This window comes from Phasianus colchicus, chromosome 8 (genome assembly GCF_987193195.1).
Source record: "Phasianus colchicus chromosome 8, bPhaCol1.hap1.1, whole genome shotgun sequence".
Taxonomy (NCBI): Eukaryota; Metazoa; Chordata; class Aves; order Galliformes; family Phasianidae; genus Phasianus; species Phasianus colchicus.
Window position 1 is genome coordinate 16,336,619 of NC_143443.1, and position 22,357 is coordinate 16,358,975.

Below are 22,357 nucleotides of genomic sequence, written 5' to 3' on the forward strand. Positions count from 1 at the left end.
CTTGTAACAAGTATTTTCTGCTCAACTTCAAGAGGATTTTGCTCTCACTGCCATCTGGATAGATTCTTCTGCAGAAGAAGAGGCCACAGAACATGGACTGAGTGGGATATTATCACAGGGCTGTGAAATGAGAAAGGATTCACCGCTCACACCAACAAGTAGCACTGATTACCCCTATGCTGTTCAGAAGCTGTTGACAGTTATTGAACTATTACTTCCTCCAGTACAAATCTGCAGATCAACTTACAGTACAGGGAAGAAAGCAGAAATAAATCTGTCCTGCTGCCTACTGGCTTTGGTTTTTTTTTTTCGTTTTTTGTTTTGTTTTGGGGGGGGGGGGGAGATTTCTGGTTCTGACAAATACAATACATTTGTGCTCTGCAATGTCATGTTTTCCTCTACAGAGAGAAAGGAAATGTTTGGCTGCTCCAGCTCCCATCACCTGACCTGCCTCTTGCCCTCCCAACCTGTGCATCCTCTTTACAGTAAGAGCATGCCCACACACCCATACAAACACACAGCAACTACTAGAAATTTTGAAGTTATCGCTTTTTCACCCAATGTTGAATCATGTACAGAGAACTGAAAAAAAAAAAAACCTACATTCATTACAACGGGATTAGCGAGCATGGGGTGGGTGGGGGGTGAACTCCTGCCAAGCACAGGAAACAATTTAGATACAAGTAAAAGACCTGGTATCAAAGGCCCTTTTTTTTTTTTTTTTAGCCCTCACCAGGAAAAAGAATTCATCTCTCATATGGGACCAGGAGAGGTTGAAAGGATTTCTGCTTATGTCATGTGTATTAAAAATTATGGAATTGTACAGATTTCTATGTTGTCCTTTTTGAGGGCGCTGGACCTTCCGATCAGATCATTAGAGTAGACTGAAATGTCACTGCTGAGCTCCAGCACCACTCCTTCCTCTAGCTCAGTAGCTGCCGAATCTCCTTGTGCATGTGACACAGGAAGTCCACATATGAAGCCCCCCCAGTTAGGCTCTTATCCTCCACCAGAAAATGTTTGAAGAGCATTTCCAGCTTATCTTCTTGCTTCACAATTATTAACTACAAACAAAAACATGATAGTTAGCACAATTCATGCTCTTGGGGAAAAAAAAAACAACCTAGATAGCTCAAAACACACTCAAGACAACTAAAAACATAGCAAATAGAGCTTCTGTGCTTTCATTTTCATACTTGTGCTGTATTAAGTATCAATCATATTTATAAAGAAAACTCTACATACATAGTTTGTGGAGAAGTATAATTAGATTCAAAATCATTATCTGTAGAGCTATGGTAAGCATGAACTCTAAAATCAGATTTTTTTTTCAGATCCTTGAAAAAACATGTATGTTTGAATCACAATTGTTAAGACTGTGTTCAGCATTAGATTTTACATGAACAGGATTAGCATCACCTGCTTTGCTAGCAGTAAAAAAGAAGGTGAGTAAGAGCTATGAATAACAATCAGCATTTTTACCTTCATGTATCGGGATCTCTGCAGGTGAAGCATGTCAATAATAGACCGTACTTTCTTTGAAAAGGGGTTTTCCAGGACAGGCAGGGTACTCTGGAATGAAAGACATCCAATCCCCATCAGTCAGGTGGAGAAATATAACAGCATTAAAAAAAAGAAAACACAGCAGTATTGGCATATTATTTAATGTTGCAAATATATTTACTGTCACAATTTCCTTGACTTCAGCTATTAAAAAAGAAAATATCATATGGTATCAAAACTAAAGATTGATCATTTTTGTACCAGCTGTTCTCCTTATTGCCAGTGGCAATGTGGCTTGCCAGGTTAAGCTGGCAAAAAGAAGTGTTCATGCTCAGACTGGATGTCTCCACTAGTTTCACACACCCATGCTTCTCACTGTAACTAACACAAAAAAGTTAAAACTATTTTCTCAACTTGCTTTCTTAATGTTTCAGCTACTGTGCTACTATCACAGACAGCTTCTCCCACACTGCCAGCCAGCTCACCAAGGTGTTGCTAATCTGACTGAAGGATGACACTCCAAAGAGGTTCTGGATCAGGCCTTGCTGCACGTTCACTCCCACCCACACAAAGATGTTCAGCCCATTCTCCAGCAGGTATATGTCACCCTTGGAGAGACGTTCCTCTGAGTTTCGGATTGCTGCCGGTAAGGAGTCACTGTCAACATCTGCTTTGGTCTGGTTTAGAGTGAAGTAAAGAAATCACAGTTATAAAACAAAAACATTTAGGAAGTCTGGAAAATTTCTGCCACAAGACCCTAGTGGTTTTTTAATGTTTATAACATTGCAGTAGCTGTGACTGAAGTATCATCTTTCTTGACTAGTTTTCTTATTGAACAAGACACTGGTAAGAGACTACTGGTTAACAAAAGAAAACAGAAGTTGCTTTGGAAGTAATCTGTAGTTTCAATACTGTTTCCTGAAGCATGAATGTAATTGGTATTTATTGTTATTTCAGCAACTACAATACTGGAAAGTGAGAATAGTAAGAGTAATTTCCCTGCAACAATTAAAATTACAGCAATATTACAAAAAGCCTTAGAATTTTTTTTAAGAAAAAAGCTACCACAGATTTAAAAGATTTTTCCATGCCTCTAGTTACATGCTCACAGCTCAGAGCAAATCCTTCTACAAATTCACAAGATGCAGAAATACATCCATCACTGAGTGAAATTAACTGAAGCATCTCAACGGATGCCAGATCCTAAATACCTCTCAAATGGCTTTCCATTGATAAAAAACAAATGCCAGTCATTAGGACAAGTCAAGACAACAGCAAATCTCAAGTCAAGATAATCTCAAGTTCAAGTTAAGAACGTCTCAAATTACTCACCAGGGGCAAAAGCCTGGGATAAAAGAAAACATTTGTTTCTGCCACGTCCATGGATGTGACTAACTGACGAATGTAGGCACGGTCATCTGTTGTGACCTCTGGACCAGGCTGAAGGACGTCACTCTTCAACACACAATTCAAGTACACAGGAAGCAGCTTCATGCATTCAGGAAGAATGAGCTACAAGTCACAAGCATATAGAAGATGTTCAGTTATCTTGCTGAGTAGGCTTATGCCTGACAAAACAAAGCTAAAATCACATTTTAGTATCTGAGTCCATGATTCAAATTAAAGCATCAGAGTTCACCTGGCCAGCAGAAGATGGACTAGCACAGTTTTTTCGATAGCAAGCTAGGATCTGGGCACACTGATTTATCAGTGAATCTCGTACAGCCTTTACTGGACTACTCAGAACTCCACGATATGCTGCAGAGAAAGAAGAAATATATGGGAGAGTTATGAAATGACTGCTGACAAACAGTTAAAAAAGACAACACTATTTCCACAAAGTAAGTCTAAACAACTATTGTTTATAGTTTGGGAGCAGTTCAAGTACAAACAATTGAAGCATGTTTTCGGACAAACGGTCCAAAAATAAACACAATTATGAATTCAGACAGCTTTCAATACAAAGCTCTAAAAATATACAAAGCTCTAAAAATATAGATAACAGCTTGTAGGACAGATAAGCCTACACCTTCTACCTGAAACTCTTGTCCTAAGCAACAATATTATCATCACAATTTTGTGCTCTAAGTGACTGAAATATCACGATTGCTACCTGACACTTGATTCAAAAAGACTGAACAGGTCTGTTGTCACTGAATGACAACAGGCATTTGAACAGCAGTTAAAGGTTATGATTCTTCTTAACATATCTATTCTTACCATATTTAGCCAAGTAATTTATAAGTGTGTCTGTCTCGCAATTTCGATAGAGGTCAGCAAGCTGTGTACAACAGTTCAGTGAGAGGTTGTGAATCCGGAGACGCCGCTGTCCTGCACAGCTTGTATATAGCAGAGCACACTGTACAAGACAAAAAGACCAGGGTATAGGAAAATGAGATACTGTTACAATAAATTAGGCACGGCTTGAACATACTTCTTTAAAAATTACGTCTCAGATGCTTTAACAAGCAAGAAAATTAAATAGAGGATTTGCAAAATAAGCTAAAAGCATCTGCTAAGAATCAGCATCAACGAAAGATAAAAAGTGGCAAATGTTTTTAATCATAGAAACTTGTCTTGGAAAACAGACTGTGGATTGAAGCTTTTGAGGTCATCCTAAGACCATGTATTCTGAAAGGTTAGGGGTACAGTAATGGACAGAAGCAATGAACAGTTCCTCGAGGGAGTGTCAAAGCAACAATCATCTTCTTCAATTGGTACACTACCAACTTAGGCTTTGGTTCTGGCTTTGTCACACTTCTGATAACAATTCTGAGTTAGTTCCCTTCCTTTTTCTAGAAAGCCTTCTGCCTTCCACCTCACCTGGAGGAGCGCACCACTGTCTTCACTCAGTTTGTCATCATGCTTGAATTCAACTGTGATTGTTTTGTCACAGTCCAAACCTGCCATCTCTACATCAGTTGTGTTGCTCATATAAAAAGCTCCAAAAAAGTCAGTTGCCCGAATGCCTACAAAAGGAGGATACAAAAAAGTATATAAATAAGTTGTACTTTTCAGCAGAATAACAATTTGCCTCTGGAATCCTGAAAATCCCATCATCAGGAAAACAAATTATCTCAAGAGACTTCAACAGGAATCTTTTCTCAGTCTTTTCAAAAAGCTTAAAATGACAAAGCTTTAAGAGAACTTTTTGCAGAGTGTAGTCTCAGAATGTTTTAAATAACGGCAAAAACTGTTACTTCCCATATAGTATACTTTAGGTGGTCAATTTATTAAAACTTACTCATGCTAACACCCACCTGTGCTTGTACGTACTCTCATCACAGCATCAAATCCCACTTCTTTCTGGACATCTCTTCTTAAGTCATTCAGGAACCTATCTTGGTCTGTCTCAAGCTAAAACATGATAAATAATTCAAGTTTCACCATAAATCAGAGCTGCTACATAAACTACAAAGTAATTTTTAAAAAGGTATCACTGCAGTAGTACTTGAAAAAAATCAGTCAACATGTAGTGCTTAGTGCCCTACTGCTATAATATCATTGTTCTTAATACATTCTTTGCGTAAAGGCAAAGCTAACAATCTTTCGGCAAGATTCTTGCACTGCTTTGGAGATAAAGTGTTACTTAAATTTCTTCTTCACTATGGTTTACCACGAAGAACAGTAACTTTTATTCAGACCAAATATCAGTCTGATTCAACAGGGCTCTTACCTGGAAATATGCATACTTATAAATGGAGCCTCCTGTCTGATAAGTTACTACACCTAATGTTGCCACATCCAAATACTGGTTTGGAAACAGGAACAAATCCACACAACAGCCCTGGGCTACACAGTCCTTGGCCAAATTGCTGTAGAAGCTTGTCTGAGGTTGAAACAAAGTCTAAGAAAAGAAGTCAGAGACAACATAAAAAGTTTATGGTTAACGAAAAAGAAAAGCATGAGTTGGGTTATAATCACAGTCAAAACAATCTTACATTAAGTTTCACTTAAGGGAAATCAGAGTTATATGAAAGTCTTCCTAACTCTGCCTTTGAAAAACAATGAAATGTCATGAAAATTACTTCACACATTGCTTTAGTCATCAATTCTGTTCACTTTAACATACCTATAGTATTCTATCCTGTATAAAAAACTAGGACATACCTTTTCTTCTCATACCAGAGCTGTCTACACACCTCTGATTGAGAGCAGAAGATAAAAGCAGAATGTAGAAAGATAATAGCTTTGATGGTTACATTATATGCTACCCCCTTCTCATTCTTTCAATGAGATATCAGATTAAATGTTATCCCATGTAAAGTACAATGTAGAACTGTACTATAAGCATCATGAAAGTCATTACTACCTTCTCCTTATCTGTGTTTATCAGTTTCTTATCATCTCTGTTCTTTAACTTCCCTGGGGCCTCTGCAATGGGCAGAGAGGTGTGAAAAATGAAGAGCTTGCCAGCACACTCAGCTGCCTGCAGAAGAGAGGGGTAAAGTTGCTCAGGTTAGAAACATTTAATAAAAATCTTAAGGGAAAATGCAATTCAAGGACATGCATACAAGCATCTTTATTGCTTCATTTCTTTAAATCAGGAACTAAACATCCAACAGACACAGATTCAGTAATCACTTGGTTAGATCAGTGATACCTAACACTGGGAGCACAGATTCCTGATCAGTTACAGAAAATGAAGTTTCTGTTCTTCTGGACCTGTGCTAGTTCCCTGGCAGGGAGAAAAGAACTGGCTACAAAACAACAAAGAAATCTTAATTTTCTGAAGCAGCTAAAAAAGATTTTGCACAAATGAGTTAGATTAGTTTATTCTGATTTACAGCTGCTGAGCTTGTAGAAATAGAAAAGTCATAGAAATGGTAAAGGACTTTGTAATCTGACTTCCGAGAAATCATATAATCATTTTAAATAAATAGCCTATATGAGCATTAGCCGTGTTTAGCAGATTATTTGCTCTGCCAAATCCAGTATGTGAGAAATCAATTGGCAGTTAGAATTGTGTCTTGACTGAAGGACTGTCACCAAATTTAAGCATAGTTTAAGCATACTTCTAAGTACATACATAACAGACAAATAAAGCTATAAGAACAGATCTGGGAAAAATCATACAGGAAATGAACTTGATCAGTACACACAAGTCTGAGTTAAATCACACATGCAGTTACCTAGTACTGGAATGGAAGAGTTTTGGAAAAGTTTTCTGGGTTAACACATTGGTATGGGTAATTTCAATAGATCGCTTTCTTTCCTTTAACTAAAGATTATATTTCAAGCACAGCATTAGAAAGATATTACACTACAGAATGCCTAAATAAGACATGATAGAGTTCAGCACCTGGTTTTAATGTTGGAAGGATGGGGTTTTTTTGGTAAGTTCTGGAAACTGCAAAAATGCAGCCAGGTCACCAAGGTTATGCCACATTTCTTGCGCTTTGTACAAAAATGCTTTATAAAAATAGGCAAAAAAGAGCCACCTACATAGAACTAGAGGTACATGCACTTTCTTTAGCAGCCAAGTACTCCCTACACATACCAAGTCTATCAACAGCAAGACGACTTTGAAAAAACTTTAGATTTTTCTTTGAAGGGTATGAACATGAGCTTCAGAGTAGCAAAAACAATTTGCCATGACAATGCACTTACTAACCTTTAGTGCTTCCAGCCCTGCTTGGATCACAGGTCCAAAAACAGTTTCTGTTTCCCTTGTGTCTGCAAACATTTCTGGAATCTGGTCCAGCAAGCTAACAAAAAATAAGAAAAAGGAAAAATTCAGGAAGATTAAATTTAAATGGTAAAGCCACATAAAGATGTTGTTGGTGAACTATGAGACTAGGGACACTTGTTTAAGCCACCTAACAATATGTACAGTGTGTGCATGTCTATATACATAAACACATTCTCCCCAGTATTTGGCATGTCATTACTTCGCTGCAGAAAAGAACTCGTGCTTTGTCATCCCTTACTGACTTTTTCAGCAGCTTCAGCTGAAGTTCTATATCAACTCCTCTGTACTCTTGCTTTTTTAATATATTCCAATGTATACTGCTAAATAAACTCTTAAGAAAGCCTAGCACCTCTTTGCCAAAATCTGTGTGCTACTGGTTTGATAGCCAGCTTTGTATTTGTTCTTGTTAATGCACCACATAATATAGAGCTGTAATTTCCTTAAAAAATAAAATAAAAACAATAACTGTCTAGTTCCCAAAACCTATTTAACAACACATCATAGTTTAATTAATATTAGTTTGCCAAAATTTTGCCAATTTCCTTTTCTTCTAAATTTTATCTTCTCTATTCTGCTCATTTAATTTTCTCCATAGAACCAAAGTTGGAAATATCTGTTGTCATATTTTATAGTTACCCAGGCCGCTGCCTTAAAGAAAATGATTCAGTATTTTTATAAATTACACTCTGCATCATATTAGTTGTGGTTTTTTGGTTTTGTTTTTTTCAATTTTGCTTGTTTACCCATAAAGACCCACCTGCCCCAAATTCCATTATATGCACTCACTGTCTAGCTGGACTATAAGCCAAATACGCTCTTAAAAGAATTGTCCTGTTTTGTCCTGCGAGTTTAACCTGAAACAGTACACGAAGCTAATACATAGAGTGACTTCTAGGTGTACAACAGTACAAAACAGTGAACATTACACTTTTAAATGCAACACCTGAATCTACCAAACTAGACATTTACTACACACTTCATAACTCAATTTCAGTTACCTGGCAATAACTGTCCTGGACTCATTCACATTCACCAGAAAGCCATCAAGGAGTGGCACAAACATGTCTGCCACATCTGAGACAACCATCATTTGTGGCTGTGCCAATGAGCTCTTCACGTTATAGAAGTGTAATACTTTGTTGTAAGTGACAAAGCCTACTCGAATGGCTGATTCCTCCATGTTGCCTTCCCTGTAAGAGATATACTCCACATTTAAGTAGACAGTGAGTGAGATCATTATACAGAATACAGCACAGTAAGGGATAAGGGAAAAAGGAAAAGAAGGAAATCTGATACAGCTAGAAAGTACTCATAGATGTCCTGCTTGATCTCATTGTGAAAATAAGCTTCATAGGCTATTTTAAAGGGAGAAAGTAAGTTTCCTCCATTTGGACTGGATACAACAATTTACAATGTACCTTACCTGGGCAGATAATCTAGGATTGACTTTAATTCTTCACATATTAGTCTCACTAAGCCACTCTTCACAGCATTGTAAGACACATCAATCATGAAAATGAAAGCAGGTGGACTGGGAAACTTGTTATTCTGTGGAAGAGAGGGAAAGAAGTCACATTAAGTTCATCTAATAGCTCTGTAACACAAACAAATGAATGCTGGCCCAAACTCTAATAACTTTCATGTACACTCCACTCAAGAAAAGCAATCGTTCCTTCAGATCACTTTCCCATCCCTGTTCAACTAACAAAGATGGGTAAGCACTCTACGCTTGAAACAGATGAGCGTTATTTGTCCCTGACAGATTTTGCTCAGTGAACAGCAGCCTAACCACAACTGAGGACAGACAGTGAAAGTAGAGTGTGACATCTCCTGTAGTTTAAGACCCTGGAATTTGTCTAGGACTTCTTCTAGATGATTTCTTCCATACAGAGCAAAACATTTTCCTCCAAGAGCTTCAACCTTTCCCTTCTACTTAAATATCAAGTTTACTTTGGGAAAAGAACAGTTCTCTCAAGTCTGTAGACAATATTGAAAGGAACACACATAGAACAAAAGGAAACCAAAATTTTCAGAAGAGCTAGGAAGATCACATCTCATTTGACTTAAAAACACATCTTAAGCTGTTAACTGCAACATAATTTAATTTCAATAGGTAAAGCTTGTTTTCTGTACCAAGTGGCACACTGTCATCACTACTGCATTTTTCTTGAACCTCTTTTATCTTCTCCTTGTGCCCCAAAGACTATCAAGAGACACTTTCTCCTGCAGAATTGCTATGGTGACAAAGCACAGTCTATCTGTAAGTGCTTATGTAGCTCCAGAAGAGAATGATGGAGGCAGCTATAACAAAGTACTACTGAAGTCATGGAAAAGTTGTTTTTTATTTAAAAGCAAAACAAAAATATAGTAATAAACACATACTGTACCTTGCAGTAATCAACTGTTGCCAGGAACTCATACGAACCCAGTGATAACTCAGGTCGATCATAGAAGTCTACTCGCTTTCCAGTATGATCCAAATGCTGGAAGTAGTGAGCTGGCACTGGGGGAACAAAAACAACAACTTCAGAGATGTAACCATGATAAACACCGACACTAGAGAGCTAACGTGACAACAGGTGGTTTAGATGAAACTCCAGGAAAACTAGCTAGTTTGCAAGCATTACAAGAATCACTGCTCAAATGTAAGAATATCATTAAATCCAACAGAAACAGACAAACTGCTTCTAGTTTGTCTTATGCACAAATTGGCATGTTGTATAGTCACCACTGTGCTTTTCTTTAATCTCCTTCACATTCTCATTTTACATTTCATATCAGAAAGATCACTGCAACATGCTCTTTGGATTTTTCTCAAGGATTTAGTCTAAAGGAAAAAATGCCAGACTTGTAAAAGCAGTAAAAAATGACTTGCAGTAGAATATAATGCAAACTGTAGGCTTCAATATTACTGATTCTGATTAGGCACACCAAAAACTGAGCCACTCCTTTTGCTATGAGTTACTCAAATCACTCAAAATTTCATCAGTTCAAAGGAAAACAAAGTGATACCATTAAAACTGTGTATATATAAAAAAAGAGATCACTCTCTACTCTCCAAATATATACTCAGTACAAGCTGTTGGTTTTTTTAATGCTAAAAATAGGGATTGTTCTGAAGTATTAGGTACAACTACATTATAATTCCACAGCATTTCTTTCATTGGCTGCCACTGAGCATCCTTCCCTTTTCTATAGCTGCTCAGTTGTTACAGGTACAGCCATTCATAAAGCTGCTGAGAGCACAGTGTCAGAGAATGCACATGAGCTATGAAAAATCACCATAAAAGATTCTCTTGTTTGTTTCTCAAACCAGCCATTTCCAGCCTCAGCCAACTTCCTATTTTGGTTTGCCATGGACACATGTTACACAGAGTAACTGAGGTGATGAGAACAAAAGCCAGCAGTGCTACCAAATGAAGCCCTCAAAACCAAGGTTGCTGCACCCTGCATTTCCACTGTCCATACAAAATAAACCCACAGATGCCAGTCCATGAACAGCACACAGCCACTTCTGCTTAAGAGGGAACATGTTTTATATTGATTTAGAACAACAAATACTAACTGGCATGTACTGAACACTCCTATCCAGCACAGCAGATCTACTTGCAATCTCACCTCCAAATACTGTCCAAAGAGGCTTTGCAAGCAAAAAAAAAAAAAAAAAGCAATTCCTAATTCATGCTACTGTCTGAAGGTTAATCTCAGTACCATAAATAATTTCTAAAAACATTATACATCATGCAACAAGTACTTCATGTTCCAAATAAGTTACAATGCTGCAACGCATAAGCATCTACCTAATTTGAGCATCATTTCTGAACTGAGAATTGAACTTTTTTGGGGGGGTGAAGGGGGGTTGGTGGTTGTTTTCCCAAAAGTAGATATGTTAAAGCATAGCATACATTATAAATGACTGTAACACAATTAAGATTCATTGCTTTGAATCTTGTTCAAAGATCAATATTGCCCAGAGTCTGGTTTTCAGAAGATACCTTACCCTCAGTGACACAGCTGCAGAAACAGCACTGGAACCTCCTTCCGCCCTCAATAAACTGCATAAAGGGGCACATGTAGGCCTTGCACCTATTGCATCGGACAGGACCAGATTCTCCATGGTCTACCAAATAAGGAAGGGCCTGTGCAAGCAGGGAAAATAAAAAAGAAAGGTCATACGATTACAAATAAAATTGGCCACACATGCTGCAGAGCTTAAAACAATTTCCCTGTACGTTGTACAGGATTTAGCATTTCAGCAGCTGTGGGAGAGAACACAGAGGAAGCCTGAACAAGTATTTGAAAAATGTTTTTCAACTCAAGGTCTCAACACAGCAGTTCCCTTGTGGGCTGCACTCACTAAAGGACTATCCCACTTTGACACAAACAAGTACTGCTGCATGGTGCTGCACTACCTTATATAGTAGCTTGCTTGAAGAGCAGGAGTGCCACACTACACAGCATGGATGGATCTCAAATGAACACAGAAGACTGAAGCCATGCAAATAACAACTGTGATAACCTCACAGGAGTAAACACAATTTTATTTTACTTTTTACTTCTTGTTTTTTTAAACATAACTCTCTACCTCTTATATTTCCCCTTTGTAAAGAGCAAGATTAAAAAAATAGCAGTCATTGCATTCCACATATTTAAGAATTTAAAGCATCTAGATTCACTTCAAAAATCTAAACTGATCACACTCATTCTTGAAGATCACCATGAATTGAAGCATATCTGTCAGTTTTGCTTGTCCTTGTCAGTCTGCTTGTCCCATTATATAGCAAGTCCTTTAAAACTGCTGTGTAGCAAACCATTTTTAAACCATTACTGACAAAACAATGTGTTTGTGGTCAAAACAGATTAAGATGTTTGGAAACTTCTCTGCAGCTTCTCAGTCTCAGAATGAGGAAAACTCCCTGCAGAATGATTGATACATTTTGGAAACTATGATCTGCATTCAGTTTACCGCACCTTTCAAAAATCAAGAATCTAGCACAATAGGTGTAACTTCTTACTTTTAACTTACATGACATTAATGGTGTCCCAATTTACGTTCTTCCAGTCCCCCTAAACCTCTCATTGCTCTTGTACAAGAACATATTTTATGAACATGAGTCGAACAAACAGCACAGGCTGTGTCTTCATGACACAGATCCCACTCTCATTTAACTCCAGGAGTCATTTATTGATGATACAATGGCTTCGTGGCCAGAGTTTCCCAGATCCTACCCAGGCTGACCTCCTCTGAGGAAACCAGATTTCAAGTTTTATTATTGCCAGGCAATGTTGGTATTGCGCTTCCACAGCCTCTTCTTCAGCCTCTGTCCACCCAAAACTGTAAGGGTGCTGTAAACATGTCTTACTCTATATAATTTCTTATTAACCACTTATTCACTTATAAGGCACAGAGTTTCTTCTTATGGAGCTCTTAAGATTTGTTTTCTAAACTGTGCATTAGCACAGGACAAAGGCTATGTAATTTTGCAATCAGGTCCTGTATTTTATAGATCCTAGACTTATCCGAACACTACATTCTCACCAGTCTTATGTATCCTCTCACTACTGATACGTTAAGCTTTAGCTTTATTTACAGTCTTACTGCTCTGAACAGCTGAGCCTTCATGTGTCATAACGGCCCTCTCCACAGGGAGCTTGCCCTTGTCATAAATAACTTTCTAGTGATGGAAGCTAACCAGTCTCCAAAACAATTTTCTGATCCTAGATGAGTTTTTTTTCCCCTGGATATCACAAGTGTTTGCCCAAAGCCTAAGTATACCACAGAGCTATTAAGTGGTGGTTTGTAACTAAAAGGAGCACAAGAGGTGAATGTCGTCCTGTTGTTGGAGAAACCTGGAGGCACAACAAGACAGCTTTTACCTCTTGTGCTCCTTTTAAACCTCACTGAAATGCAGGCATTAATTTCACAATTCAGCTTTATAAAAAAACAATTTTCAAAATCTAAATAACAGTTTAGGAAGATCAATAAAATGAAATAAACCCTACCCTTAAACTCCAGAGAACATTCCTTGTCTTAAGAGATGCTAAAGTTAAGTTTAACAAGGCACTGAACAGTGCAAACTTAGATTAAAACTTCACAAGTTTATTTATTTGTCTTTATGTCACTGCTCTAAGTAAGCTAATGCTACAAAGTAACACAGTATTTGTAATACTTTTAATACAGTTCCTAGCTCCAATATCATTGGAGCTTTTATCTCCCCAGATGGAGTGGGTAGAAGGGGTAACTAGTCACTTATCACACCTAGAAGAAAGGGCTGCACAGAATGAATGCAGAAATTCAAGCACAGTTCAGCAGAACCTGGTGCTCAGTCTTGCACTGTCAATTAATCCACACAGTGCTGTGCATGTACACAACATTAGCTTAATGAGTGCTACTTGATACACTCTCATCCAATTCCACAACTTGATACCCTAGGCAACACTTAATATCAGTGATTAGTAACAATCTAAATATCACAGGCAAGAAAGAAATTGAGATAATTGAAAGTGCATGCATTTGTTAACATCCTAGTATTTTGGTTATTTGGTCAGTGATGCTTGACACTTACTATTAAAAAAAATGGCAGAGATTAGCATGGCAATCAAAATACTAAACATTTTGAACACAACACTTTTCTGCTTCTCTACTGCATATTTACAGAACAAGCAACGTTTACCCAGCTCTCCTTACTTAAACACATCTACTGCTGAAATTTAAACAAGGTATCTGTTAAACGTGAACACGGAACAACATTCCCCTGACAAGTTCAGACAGCATACAGTACATGTGTAACTGCATACAGTTCTCACCTCCTCTGGGGGTAGAGTAGCAAGCGGTTTTATGACAGCAGCTAGAGGAACCTGGGACTGTTTGGCCATATCTGAGGTGCAGGGAATATTGTAAGATGTGCATCTTATATAGCGGGGGCTTGCGTTACCTGGAGAACAAAGGAACAAATCCCAACAAATTTCAGAATAAGTTTATATTCAAGAACAGAAATCAAGATAGTTTCAGTTGTGCTGAAGACTGTTCCTCTATAAATGGAATTTTATCCTCAAAATATATAATATTTTGCTTCAATAAATATTTCTGCTGCGATCATTATTTTGCGTGTGCAAGTTTTAGTTTCTCAGCTTCACTTAGTTGGTCAAAGGATATATTGATGACCATCAGTTGTGCTTTATTTATATCATCAAGTACACTTTAAGACTGTGTTTGAGTTTCTAAAATACAGATGATATTATGTGAAAAACATCAATTAGAAAACACTGAACTGTGTGAACAGAGGACCATAGATCTTCATTAAGACTTTCCACAAAAGGAAGGAGACAACATCCCTATTTTCTTTTGATAAAAAAAATAAAATACACTTTCCAGTTTCATATGCAACTGCATATTTTAATGTTATGTACTTAATTCTCACTTGAATTTAGTTCTTTACCAGTTCTTGTGCAGTGAAATTTCACCTCATAAACAAGCAGATGGACACATGGACACGTGCCTAGCAAACAAATTTACCCTTCTTCCTGCACTACAGAATCACCAAATGAAAGAATGAATATCCTGAATTGGAAGGAAACCACAGGAATTACATAAACTTAATTCCATAATTACATAACACTCAATTCCAAACTGAATGCGTCTTTATGATTAACAATGTATAATATAAGCCCCAAAAAACAAACCAAGCAAATTTGACTCCACATAAGCATCAAATTTAAACCTCTAAAAAAATTCCTGTTCCACTCTTCTTGCAGAGTAAATCACACTATGGGCAAAAATCTCATCTCAGATATTTCTGATTTTTTAAGTCCAGCTGAGAAGTGAAGCAGCCAACCATAGTGTTGGACTCCGAAATTTTAAGGGAGTTTAACAACTCCAAAAAAGTGTAGGAATAAAGTTGAAATATTCTTTCTCTATGAAACCCATGGACCGAATGACATCCCACTCATACACTGTTTTCAGATGAATTCAAACAATGTTGCCGGTAAATTTCAATTCTCAGCTATCATGATATAGCTTTACAGAAAAAGCTTCATCTACTGCTTATGCTGCTCCTGGGCACCTGCTCTGGGAAACATATTTTTTGGCTGTGGATTGGTTATTTTACCTTGATCCTTGACCAAGAAATTGGTAGTAACGAGAGGTGGGACCTGCCCTCTCACTCCAGTGACAAATGGTTCTGATCCACGGTTACTCCTGTCATCTTCAATCACTTGAATCTACAATGGAAAACATTGAATTAATCTTTGGAGTTCTTGGATAACAAAAAATTTGTATCTGCAAGGCAGTGAAAAGGGAACCTGAGGCAAACGTCACTAGCTCTAAAAAAAATAACAAGTCTAAAGCAAATAAGTTTTTACCAAGCAGTCACCTCTCAGCTGGATTTCAGATAATATCAAATGACTAACAAATAACATTCAAGTTATACAATTTTCCCAAGTATTTTGAACAGTAGTATACTTTGTCTGCTATGATTTGATCTGAACTCAAGAAAGAAATTCAGATCAAGAAAAGAATTTTTGCTAGTATTCCTTTTTTACTGATCATAGCCAAATTAAAATCAGAAGCTTATTTTAGTCTCAGGCTGAAGTTGTATAGATGACCTGGCTTTTTCTTTCTGTTATGTTCATGGTGCTTTTTGGAGATGCAGAAAGTGAAGTTTCAATAGGGAGTTATCAATGATTCAGGCTTAAACTTCACAAAACAAGTGAAAATTTTCATTTTTATTAGAATTACAATTTTGTCATTCATACAAATAGTACTACAGAGAACAGAAAAGCACTGAACAGTTTTAACTAAAATATCCATTGAACTTTGCATAAGAACAGAAGATTGTTCTTATATAGTTTTAATTACCTTTACTATATTGGTGCTTGAACCAAAAATTAAAGCTAGCAACAATTCTTCTGATCTTATTTTGCCACCACATGTACCTTTGATTAAACTGTGAAAGGTGGAATTGTGCATAGCAGAACTTCCACCCTTTCACTACAGATTCCAAGTTGCCAGAAAAAACACCACCCACAGTATCAGACTTCTCTCACTTAAATCGAGTTCCATCTCAAAAGTCCACAGACTGATTGATATTGATGACCTCACAGCTTGTAGCTGTTTTATGACCAAATTTAGCTAAACAAGGAAGAACTGGTACAAGGGTAATTGCATCCTTCCAGCGCAAAAGGTAGCTGCTTTTTCTTCAGGTAAAGTTCTCAAGACATAACCATTTTATTTCCAAAATCAAAATATAATGGTTACAAATTAGCACAGATAATGAAAGAATGTTTCTAGCTCCCCATGCTTCACAGTAGTCAACTAGAAGATTTATGTCAGCAAGTAACATAAAAAGAAAACAGTGTCTCCTCAGTTGTAGAAGTTCAAAGCATTAGCCCAGTACTGCTATCAACAAGAACTGTAACCAAATTCTGGTCAGAAATAGTAAATGACAGGGCTACAAAGGCTCAATAAGATGTGTATGTTAACATGGAACACACTATATGGACAATTACACTGATGACAATGCTTAAAATGCCATGTAATCTGTATTTTAAGGAATAGATAAAGTGAAGGGGAGACATTCTTCATGATCTGTTTCTGAAACAGTCTACTTTCTATTGCCTCACCAAACATCACAGAAGAGACTTTAACAACCTCTTGTGGTGTTATCATACTCATTTCGATAAGGTGAGCAGGACATAGCAAGGAAAGGATATAGGATTAGTGATGAAGGGTTAATGATGTGAAGTTCAGGTTTCATGCATGCACAGATGGTCACCAACACAGACTACAATTGACACATATATAGCACTTACTGGACTAGGAATTGCATCTGGGTCTATTCTGTGTCTGGGTTTCTGCTGGGGTGGCAGTTCATTAAGTTGCTTTTTTTTTTTTTTAAATATGTATATAAATAAAAAGTAAAGAATGCCACCAAAAAAAAAAAAAAAAAAGAAAGAAAAAGAAAAAGAAAGAGAAGAGAATAATAAAACAAAAAGTAACAGTGTTACTTCTCTCTACTCAAACTTGAAGCACTGCAATTAGATATATTCGGACATTCACTCATGCAACAAGAAACATATCAGCTTCTGCAACATACACCAATCCCAAATGTCAGTCCTGCTGTGATACTGCGACACACTGCTATCAGATGTAGTAGCTCACGTGCTCATTTTGGTTAGAAATTGGGAATTTATGTTTCAAGAACATGCTGAAATGAAGGTAACTGATAAAAGCCATTTGAGATCTCATTTAGCGGGAAAAAAAGAAGCTGAGAAGCAATTATAGATTCTTATTCTCCATGAAAAAAATAGTCCTAAGCCTTATATAAACCTGAAGTCTAAATAGATCATCTTTTTTGAAGAGCAGTAACTTCTGAATAGCAGCAGTAAAGAACTCAGCTGTAACTCAAAACTAAATTATTTTTAGAGTTTTTAAGAACCAGTTGTAATCACTGCTCTGGAAAAGTTCCCTGTTACCAAACAGTTGTGGCCTTCTGAGACAACGACAGCACCAGGAGCTGTGGAAGGAAAGTATAGCAGACTAGCGGCAATAGCACATCCAGGCTTAATATTATACATCACTGCTAGCCATTGCACACCATTGCTCATCTTTTCCTCAGAAGCTCCATTTCAAAAGATAATCCTAATTTGTGAAGCTGTCCACATTTGACTGAAGTAGCATCCTGACTTCATGATCCAAAGAAAACTAACCAGGCAATAGGAAAAGAGAAAACATTACAATCACCTCCTGTGAACTTTAGTTTAAGTTTCGATCATGCAGTTCATAGATTGCTACCTACCAGCAGTTAGTTCACCTTGGAAAGTAATTAAGTAAGAATTCAGAAATGGTGAAGCAAGCTTACTGTAAGCCCTCAAGGATTCCTAAAACTTAACATAGTACTGAAAAAGCCCTGAGGAATTAAAGCAGTGATACATGTATGCAGTGTCTTTCTTCAGTTGTCAAGGGAAGAAGTGCTTCTGGGCTTACTCATAACAAGTGACAGAAGCTAGATATAATACAGAAAAGAAAGCAGGAAAGAAAAGACTGCTGCTCTTTGGAACAAGAAACCTGCTTTCAGCTTTGGTCTCTGCCAGTTTTGTTTAAAGTAAAGACACTACGGAAAAGTAGCGAAGAACAAAGTAAGCTTACAGGGCTAGGAATTGAATCTGGATCCAAGCGTTTTGGTGGTGGTCCAGGCTGACTTCCATAGTTTGGTGTGCCTGGATAGGCTCCGCCATAGTTTGGCTGGGGGCCTCTCACCTGTCCAAAGGAACCTTACAAGAAAGGAACAATAAATTAAATAACAGCTAACATAAGGCAATTCCTCATTAGGCACTTCCCATTCATTGTCATCATAGAAATAAAAAGAATCCTACATGCTCTCCAGATAATTAGGATTAAATATTTCTCAGTATTTTAGCTTAGTACATCTCAACCAGTGATTCAGTAAGCTGACATAGTCCTCCTTAAAACCAGACTTAAAGAAACACGGTTAAGACCAAAATAACTATTTTCAAAATAACAGGATTAAAATTTGTATTAAGATCGTGTACTGTCAACATTCTGGTTAGGTTGCAGAACTGCCTAAAAAATTACACACAGAACCAGATAGTCAGTGGACGGCCCCACAGCACCATAAAATAAAGTTACGAAAAGAACTCTCAGGTAGTTTTGACTTGCCTGAAGTCCCAGTAATAGGTTAACGTGTGCTAACTTCTTCTGTTTTTTTAACTTCATGAGGTCGTTTCATATCACTTGATTAAAACCCGTAAAACAAATAGCTTAGAATGGTAAATACTACTGTTTATCTTGGATTTGTCCCTTATCACAGGGAAACAAGAGCAAAGCTTTGAACTGTAGCCAGAAGTCTCCAAGTTACAAACCTGAAATCCATTTCTCTGTAGCACACAGAGAATACATCTAACAAACAATTTCTACATTAGGAATACTCACCGTTCTGCTGCATTTGGTATCCTGGCTGAGGAGGATGAGTGGGTGGAGGTGGTCCATGAAGGCCACTCATGGGAGGCCCTGGGTGAGGCCCTGACAGAGTTGATGGGGGTGGTGGTGAGGATACATGATTAGGCTGGGACATTGGTGGTCCAGCAACTGTCTGCCCAGACAGTGGTGGGCCAGGCATGGGAGGTGGCCTTGGGGCACCTGTGGAAGGAGGGTAAGAGGAAGGTCCAATCCCTGTAGAAGACGGAGGTGGAGCAAAACCAGGGACTTCAGTAGGTAAGCGCTGAGTTGGTACTGATTGACCAGAAAAGGGAGGCTGTGCCACAGGAAGACCCTGAGGCACACTGGGAGGAGGGGGTCCTTGGCTCGCAGTGTACGGTGTGTAGAGACCAGATCCTGTTGCACTGAAGCTCCCTGAGACCGGGGGAACCGATGTTGGGGGACCTAATAAGAAAACACATTACTATCATTTTTTTTTTTAATTTTTTTTTTTTCCCCCAATTTCCTCTAGAAAATTAATTCCAAACTCAAACAATTCAAACAGTACTCCTTCACTCAAGATTATCTAAACTGGTCTACAACTTCCACCTTCAGATAGACATTCTAACATAAAAACCTTAAGTGAACATTCCTCTAAGGGATCTGAAAACTCTCCCTCTTCCGTATTATTTTTTGACTGAGCTGAGTGACAAGGAACGTAGACTCTCAGCTTACGTACGTGTAGATGTTTCTGTGTGTCACACACAGATTCATTTCAGTACAATGATTAAAGAATATAACAATATTCCTCCTTGTGTCCTGTAATACTTCCTGCACTGACTCCTGCAGTAATCTCAGCTCTTCTTTTCCCCAGTGATGATATCACCAGCCAAGGAAACTACTGTTTACCATGGCAGATATCAACATTCACATAATCTCCATCAGCATATGGCAATGAATCATTGACAAGAGCAAAACTTAATAAATAACTAGCACAAATTGAAAGCAATCACGTATTTCTACAGCCAGAAAACCTCACCATATCCCAGTCCAGCTGGGGGAGGAGCAGAGATTGAAGTACTGCCAATTGTCATCCCTGCCATGTGATTGCTGAGTTGCTGTACACTGGATGGAGGGGGACCATATTGCTGGAACGTGGATGGCTGGCTGACAGGCGCAGGTGCTGAGCCTGGCAGGAACGGCTGAGAAGCAGGTGGCCTGAGAAGGGGAGATGAGAAATTTCACTGGATACCCCTAATGCAAGCAGTTACAATTCTCCATGCCTTTAAAAAGTTGTTTTACCATATAAGTACTAGACAATAATTTACATAAGTATAAACTGAACACTCTTGTTAAGTTTCTTGTTAAGTAACTCTTGTTAAGAGATTCAGACCTCACACAGGTCTGAATCTCTTTCATCATAAAAGTCTGTTGGTTCCTAAAACACAAATTCTATGTTTAAAACATTTTCTGTTAATTCCATTTCAGTTATCAGGATAAATCAGAAAAACTGCAATAGAGCCTACATGACAAGAAACAGAGCCTGCACAGCTCTTGAAGAAGACTCCATCATTCAAAGGCTCTGGACTCTCCAGCTGATAATGCTGAGCTTAACCAAAAAGCAATAAAAACAACCACCTTCCCTTCTAACCAGTAATCAGTATGAAATAGCAAGACTGCTGCCACTTTCACCTCATGGGTAATGGCAATCTCTCTCTGGAGAAGACACCAAAAACTTTAGATGAAGATAATTCAGAGAACTATCTTCGTAAGAAAAACAGAACATACTAAGAAATCTCACAGTAGTAACGGACAGAAGAATACTCCATTGAGATTAGGTCATGCTGTCAAGGAACCAAACACATATACTACGTGGAAGCAATTGTTTCCAAACAAGACAGACTCTGGCAACCAGAAAATTATTTATGGGAAAATGATTATCACAAAAGAAAGACTTTGGAGAAGTGGTTTTGATTAGTCAACTGATGTCTATACATATAACACAGGTGCATTAAAAAGCATGAGGCCACAGGTCAAGGGAGGCAATCCTCCTTTACTTTGCCCTGGTGAGGCCACATCTGGAATACTGTGTCCAGTTCTAGAGTCCCCAGTTCAAGAAAGACATTGATCTCCTAGAAAGAGTCCAGTGTAGGGCAAGAGATGATAAAGGGCCTGGAGCATCTCCTGTACAAGGAAAGCTGAGAGACCTGGGACTCCTCAGACTGGAAAAGATTTGCTAAGAAAGGATCTCGTAAGTATTTATAAATTTTGAAGTGCAGAAGTCGAGTTGATGGGAGTGGACTCTTCTGTGGCAAGCAATGATAGAACAGAAAGAAACAGGAAGAAACTGTAACACAGGAAGTTCCATACCAACACAAAGAAAAATTTATTTACTGTCAGAGTGACAGAGCACTGGAACAGGCTGCCTAGAGAGGGCAATAAGATAAAAAAAAAAAGTCAGCATCCAGCTCAGCAAAAACAAAGGATCTAAAGCAAACTAAATGCCAAATGGCTGAGACCTAGCATTATGATTTTCTCTTCTTGTATATACCTCTGCATTGGTGCTGTTGAGGTTGGGATCCCATTCTGCACATCTCCTTGTCCAAACTGACTGTACCCCTGGTGGCCAGAAGGAAGAGATGTTCCACTGGCTGGAGGGGGAGCTCCCGAAGTTGGAAGGGCTCTTACTGAACCTACAGACAGAAGACAAAAAACAAAAGAAAACCCACAAATTATTCACAGGAATAAGAGCTTGAAATAGCTACCAAGAAAAATCAAGGGAGGAAAAAAAGTGAAAAAGAGTTTGGATGGCCAAATTAATGTATCAGTACTCTCTCAGCAGCAAGTCATTTACACAAATACATTAGTAGGAGCAAAACTGAAAACAAATATTTTAGCCATTGTCACTAGTCACATCTCCACACAGATCAAATAGAAAAATAGTTATTTTTTGATAAAAAAACATCTGTTTTCTTATCAGAAAGATCTTAAGTTCCTCCCCCTTCCAATCTAATTGTTGGTTTTTTTTTTTACATAAAACCTAGCATTCATTATAGATTAGTTTTTCCCTCTTGAAGAGTAATGTCATGTGAGTAGATTCAGTTTTGAAAGACTACACTCTACTGGCTGTTTCTATGCCCAGTCTAGCAGGGACCACCACAGGCTATTCTTCCAGCCTCTTAAGGTTGGAGAGTAGCAGGAATGCTTTCTAGTTTTTCAAAGTGAAC

General features: G+C 38.0%; 1 protein-coding gene across 5 annotated transcripts in view; it reads right to left on the reverse strand.

Moving 5' to 3' along the window:
- Positions 1-204: 204 nt before the first annotated feature.
- SEC24C (SEC24 homolog C, COPII component) overlaps positions 205-22,357 on the reverse strand; it is a 34,230-nt gene continuing 12,077 nt past the window's right edge. For 2 of the 5 annotated variants that reach the window (XM_090145044.1, XM_031603031.2), the window contains 22 exons: positions 21,682-21,823; positions 20,170-20,348; positions 19,146-19,595; positions 18,342-18,466; positions 17,006-17,074; positions 15,304-15,415; positions 14,003-14,130; positions 11,196-11,334; positions 9,583-9,698; positions 8,619-8,743; positions 8,194-8,385; positions 7,118-7,211; positions 5,816-5,932; positions 5,180-5,350; positions 4,764-4,860; positions 4,327-4,472; positions 3,724-3,862; positions 3,143-3,261; positions 2,836-3,015; positions 1,989-2,180; positions 1,483-1,572; positions 205-1,064 (listed from right to left, as the gene is read on the reverse strand). In XM_090145044.1, the coding sequence (XP_090001170.1) occupies positions 924-1,064; positions 1,483-1,572; positions 1,989-2,180; positions 2,836-3,015; positions 3,143-3,261; positions 3,724-3,862; positions 4,327-4,472; positions 4,764-4,860; positions 5,180-5,350; positions 5,816-5,932; positions 7,118-7,211; positions 8,194-8,385; positions 8,619-8,743; positions 9,583-9,698; positions 11,196-11,334; positions 14,003-14,130; positions 15,304-15,415; positions 17,006-17,074; positions 18,342-18,466; positions 19,146-19,595; positions 20,170-20,348; positions 21,682-21,823 (3,263 nt within the window). In that variant the 3' untranslated portion in view covers positions 205-923. The remainder of the gene's footprint in view (positions 1,065-1,482; positions 1,573-1,988; positions 2,181-2,835; positions 3,016-3,142; positions 3,262-3,723; positions 3,863-4,326; positions 4,473-4,763; positions 4,861-5,179; positions 5,351-5,815; positions 5,933-7,117; positions 7,212-8,193; positions 8,386-8,618; positions 8,744-9,582; positions 9,699-11,195; positions 11,335-14,002; positions 14,131-15,303; positions 15,416-17,005; positions 17,075-18,341; positions 18,467-19,145; positions 19,596-20,169; positions 20,349-21,681; positions 21,824-22,357) is intronic. The other 3 variants (XM_031603032.2, XM_090145046.1, XM_090145047.1) reach the window with 2 other exon arrangements.